Source organism: Strigops habroptila, chromosome 4 (genome assembly GCF_004027225.2).
Source record: "Strigops habroptila isolate Jane chromosome 4, bStrHab1.2.pri, whole genome shotgun sequence".
NCBI lineage: Eukaryota > Metazoa > Chordata > Aves > Psittaciformes > Psittacidae > Strigops > Strigops habroptila.
The window spans coordinates 30,318,806-30,324,805 of NC_046358.1; the positions used below are offsets into that span (position 1 = coordinate 30,318,806).

Consider the following 6,000-nt stretch of genomic DNA (forward strand, 5'->3'; position numbering starts at 1 on the left):
GTCATCCTCAACATCCCCTACTTGCTCAGCAGTGGCTGGTGAGGTGCTATAGGTGTTATAATTGGTCATCTAGTTTAAGCTTCTCTGGTTGCTTATCCTTGGCTGACTAGTTCTTATCCTCTAGTTGCATATCTGGGAACGAACACAGAACAGAATGACTTTCTCTAAAAGAATGTGTATAAATTCATTGAGTTTTCTCCTACCCAGCCACTGACATTTGTACCACTAAGACACCTACTTCTTAGTCACAAATGGGTGAAGTTGGCTAACAGATGCAGAACTGGAAAGGGGAGAAGGCCAGCAGAGAACAGTGACTCACCCACAGACTCATTCTTTAGGAAAACATGTTAAAACATGGCACGTTCCCACTGCTTTTCTGCAGCACAATGACAAGAGACCTTCAAACATGGCTTTAGATTGAGCTAGTTACTGAATGCTGATAGTATTTCTATTTTATTTGAAAGTTAGAGTGGGGCAAATCTGAGCACTTCATAGTTACAGCTGTATTTTTTTCCTGTTCATGCAAGCAAAACAGAAGCTGCTTGGACCCGTATCTGGTTTCAGCGATACCAAAACTACTATCAGTTCTGAGAGTATAAAGTCTTAGATGTGAAGCCAGCTTTAACAGAATAGTATTTAACATTTGTTAAGACATGGCAGGATCCACCAGAGGAAAAATACAGCCATTATTTTCTAAATTTTCTGAAGCAAAACTTGATGAATAAAGCCCCAAAAAACTACAATACTCTGATTTTGAAATAACATCCCAAATATCCCATCTGAATTTTGCACAGGATCATTTGTGTCAGAGGCAAAATATTATGAAAATGATACTATGTATCATTACTTGACATATGCACCATCCATAATCTTCTAAGCCATTAATTAGATGGGCACTATTTATACACTTACTATGCTGGATTACACCAAAGCTCTTCTTTACACCCATCCCTAATGCCTAAGAGTCACGTCTCTCAGTGCTTTACAACTAATATTCTAATAGTATTCTGCATAAATTAAAACCACACAACCAAAATTATATTTCAGTTTCAAGAGTCAAACCCTCCTCTGATAAATTTAAGCAATCCAATGAAATAGTAGTGCACAGTAGCCTTAAAAATATTTGTTACAATTTTCCTAGCTACAGGCTTCACATGACCAGTTACGGAAGTTTTGGATGCAGGTTATTGCTCTGTTCATACTTCAAAAGCAGAAAGCAGTGGCTATGTCAGCAGCACATTTTGTGATCCAAATTGCAGGCATAAACCAATGAACTTTAGTCAGTCCCATCATCATTTGCTTGGGTAGCACCTCTAGATTTAGCAATGGCACCAGTTTCCCATTTTCTAGAAGGGTGTGTGAAGGGTAGTGTTCCAGAAGTGACCATATGCTACTTTTAAATCGTATGTATTATTATATTCATATATATATATTCATATATATATATATGAATATATATATATATTCATATATATATATATATTATATTCATATATATATATTCATATATATTCATATATGAATATTATACAACTATAATATTCATATCACGGTTTAGAAACTTCTTTCTCAAAAGGTTACTAACCTGAGCCATCGAATAGTTGTGCCTGTGCAAGACGGCACAGGGTAATCCAGGAGCATCCTCTACCATGTGCTGTAACAATTCCTGTGGGAATGGTGCTATTACACTAGCTCACAAGCACGTCCTATATGACAAATGTGTTTTGATGTCTACTGGTACATGAAACTGAACATTATGTCATTCCATGAACATCCATATTAAAGGTGTTTCAATACTTAATGTCAAACCAACCAACAGATAAAATATATGTACATGTCTAAATTTGTAGACACACTGTATTTAGAGCCTTCTATACATATCGAAAAAAAACCCCTCTTTTGTCAGTATAATCTGTGCTACAAGGAAGCTCCACCAACACCCCATTTGTGTTATTAACTTCCACCCTCTCATATCTCTAACTGAAAATACATTAGCAAAATTAATGCACAGCTGGCCTCACCCAGAGTGGAGAGCAGAGAAACCTCGATCCACTATGCTTCAGGGAAAGTTGCAGGGTATAATCTGGAGCAAAATAGCTAGCAGAGTTAATGATTTGAATCCTGTTTATTTTAGCACATATTTCACTTGAAGCATGCAAGAAATCTTCAGTGAAATGGGACTTAAGTCCGATTACAAATTTAAATTATTTGCTAAATGGAGATGGGATTAGTTAAGTGACTAAAACTCACTTAATAGACTATTTGCCTAACAGTCAAATTAAAGATAGATTTAAGGATTCAATGAACCAAGGTTTTAATTTGGTAAGAAGTTAAGGTCAGTGATTAACATTTCCCAACTGAAGTTAAAATGTACTATTATGTTTCAAATACAACTTCAAAATGCCCGTCCTTCTTTGAAGATACAAATAGATTCTTTTCCAACTTCTTTGCTGGTCAAAGGCAACTTCAGCTTCTAAAAAATCAAATTAGTATTACCAAACTAATGCTTGAGTTTAAAAACTGTTTGTTCAAATGGCAAATGAAGGAATACAAAGAAAAAAAAAAGCAATTCAGAAGTCACGGAAGTGTGTTAACACCCTTCCAGCTACAGTCAGATTTAGTGCACAGATTTCCTGCAACACCAGAAAAGTCTAAATAAGATGGTGCTGAATGTAAATATGAGAAGTATTTAAATTTTGGGTTAGAATCTTTGAAGCCTGCACAAACTGACTGAACTTAACACCAGCCTCTATGCAGCAATAACAGTGACTTCCCCATCATTCTAAGGTACAAGCAACACAAACGTGTGTCATCGATTAACAGTAAGTATATGATTTCCTTGCTGTTCAGGTATGTGCCAATCACTGGCTGTGGGAATTAAACAGCCCAATGCAGAAGACTGGATTTAAACAAAAATTTGTTTCGAATGTCAGTATTCAGATTATTTGAGGTCATACTATAAATCTGTGACTATATTAACCAATTCCTGAAATTGCTACAGTAAATACCTTGAAGGTTTATACCTGGAATTAGGGAAAAACATAAAGGATTAACTCTTGAAGATTTTTAGGGGGGAAAAAAAATCTCAGCCTTATTTGAACTTCAGGAAGACCTACATGCAAATTCTATATTGTCAGCATTGTTCCCAGACTAAAGCCAAAACACAGCACTGCACCAGCTACTAGGAAGGTAAAATAACTGTTACACCTGAAACCAGGACACCTATATATACATATAGGTGCACTATATATACACATACATATGCAAAAAAAGTAATTATTTTTGCTCATATTCTCTAGACTAGACAAAAGAGAAACCCTGATACAAAACAAGTATAAAATCTTGCTTCTTTCTTTACAATGATGACACCAGGTCTGAACAAGAAACTTTGCAGATATGAAATTGGGTATCCCACCTCTTCTGTATTAACATTCTGGATACACAGTTGTAGATACAATGTCCTATAGAGAAACCACAAATATTATGTGTTTTGCCGCTTTCATAAACTGTCTGCAAGCAGTCCAATGGCTGTTCTACCAAGTTTGCTCAGGTACCCAGATTTCTAGGTTAGCTCATTGTAAGGAATTAATACCTTCACCTGGGCTAATCCCTGTTGTCTGTAAGGACTGTTCCTGTTTGTCTGTGAAACTAGATACTGGCGTGTCCATTCACATACTTCTGACTCTGTGATAACCTCCTATGCAGACAAGCAACTGCTTCCCAAGTAGACACACACATTTATTCTTTCTTACTTTTGAATTAATTTTTTTCTTTTTTGTTAACAGGAGTCATTCACGCAAAGCTTGCTGCAACCTGGATGAAATTTAAATCTTGCATCCTACTTATTCTCATTTTATGGACAACAGACAATCAGCATGTTTTTTGATAGTCTATAAAAATATTTTGAGAATCAAAGTAAAAATAGTCAGAAAAAGGATAAATTTGTAATAAAATTGCCTTCACACTTTACGGGAGGACATAAAAACTGGATGCATAAGATACCAATTTTTGCTCTGAATTTCATATTTCTGTGTAGTATTAGAATTTATGTTCAAACTCCGCTTTGATCTTAGATACCTACTGGAGTGACATCCATCACTATCAACAAAGGCTGGACCTGACACCAAGATGCAACATGAAAGCATGAACGTCATCTCGAGGGATATGACCCTAGGCAGCTACCTATGATTTTGACATTACAGCGCAGCACTGAGTAATTCCTACCATTGTTTTACATTATGCATGTAATCCAGTTCAGATCCAAAAATATTTGAGGTATTTTCCAAGAATCAGAGTTGGCTCATGCAAAGATTTTTGCGTGCTTATGCCTGTTTTTATCATGAATGACAAATGCCCCTAAGATTATTCATAGGAACAGAGAACAACAGTAGCCCACAGATGGTTAAATCTCGGTAAGGTATCACTTTATGAGAGCTTCAAAGCTTTTGAGTCTTTAAGTACACTTGCCTTAAAATCCCACCAAACCAGAACACTTGGATCTGCATCTAAATGCCATGTCAGCAATGTTCTACACGCAGGGTAAAATCCACTATAATCCACAAATATCAGCTTTGGAGAAGAAATAAACTGACTCCAAAAAGCACAGAAGGCCTCAAAAAGGAAGCGATGACAGTGGCAGCCTGGAACATTCACCGTAGCAGCGATAATATTCTATATGTTAAAATACACATGCACACTAGTGATGATGGCTGTAACCTGGACAGTTTAAGGCCGCGTTTCTAGGAGGATTATAACCTTTCAGGGGGGTTTATGTGTGACCTTTCACAGCCCCAGCTGCCAAACCTCGCCCACTGAGGGCAGGCGCCTGCACTCGGCCGTTTCCACCGGCGCTGCCTCCTAGCCTGGCCGAGGCACAGCTCCCCTCGCGTGACAAACAGGACGGCACAGCTGAGGGCAGCCGAGTGCGAGCGGAGCGAGCCCCGAGCCCCCTCAGCGCCGCCTGCAAGAACCCTGGCGCCGACACCGGTCCCCGCAGCCCCGGGGCGCCTCCGTGCCCGGCTCCCCGCGCAGCGGCTGAGCCGCCACCATGCCCGCCGCCGAACGCCGCGGGGGAAAGGCGAGGCACCGCCCGGCTCCCCCGCGCCCGGTAGCGACGGGGTAGACCAGGCGTCACCCGCGCCCCGCGCCCCCCGCCCAGCCACGGAGCCGCCACGGAGCCCCCCGCACCTTGGCTCCGCCCGCTGCCGCTCTCCATCCTCAGCCCCATGCTCCCGACCGGGCCCAAAGTCGCGGTGCACGCCGGCGGTCGGTCCGCCGGCAATGGGCGGCTCGTCCCCCGCCGCAGGCGGGCGGGGCGGGGCGCGGCGCTGGGCCTGGCCCGCCGCGGCCTGTCTCGGCCGCCTCCGGCGTTGCCAGGGCCACGGCGGCGGGCGGGGCGGCCTGGGGCCTGCGGCCAGCGGCCGCGCCGTGTGGGGTGCCCGCTCTCATAGCGTCAGCGCCAGCTCTGGCAGCGTGGAGGAGGTGCAGGGCGCCGCGAGTGCTCCCTCACCTCTTGGCCTGGACCCCAAGAAGTCTCTTCAAGCGGTGCTTTGCAGCCAAGCAAACGTTTTGCCCCGCCAGTGAAAGGTGCCCTAATTATTTAAGCCTTTTTCTTGTAACTTGTCCGGGAGCCAAAGAATAATGGATGCCAGGGAGTGATTTAAGGCAAATTGCTCATATTTCAGAGGAGCAAATGACAAATCGAGAGCCTAGAGCATTCCCAGTGCCTTACACGGAAGAAATTAATTCTCTGTACCTTTCAAAATAAACAGTGCCTTAGAAATGAATCACAAAAGTAAACTTTTGAGAAGCAGCATTTGATGCCACCACTGATGAATAGGATCAATTCATGTGTTGGATTTTATAGGCTTGTATTTAAATTTTGTCAGGCACGTGTTAACATCCCTTTGTGTGCACGTTCTGTGTGAAACTTTTTCTTGCTGCCCGGCCAGGGGTACAGCTTTCGCCTCCATAGCCAGACACCTCAAAAAAGGATACGTG

At 42.1% G+C, this 6,000-nt stretch overlaps 1 protein-coding gene across 2 annotated transcripts in view; it reads right to left on the reverse strand.

The window, feature by feature from the left end:
* The window catches only part of SPATA7 (spermatogenesis associated 7), a 39,640-nt gene extending 33,991 nt beyond the window's left edge, over positions 1 to 5,649 (reverse strand). Inside the window, exon 1 of one of the 2 annotated variants that reach the window (XM_030481843.1) lies at positions 5,510 to 5,649. Coding sequence is in view for 1 of the 2 variants with exons in the window: in XM_030481841.1 (XP_030337701.1) it covers positions 5,188 to 5,227 (40 nt within the window). In the remaining variant the exon portion in view is untranslated. Of the gene's footprint in view, positions 1 to 5,187; positions 5,441 to 5,509 lie in introns of those variants that run through there. The other variant, XM_030481841.1, reaches the window with a different exon arrangement.
* Between the last annotated feature and the right edge of the window lie 351 nt (positions 5,650 to 6,000).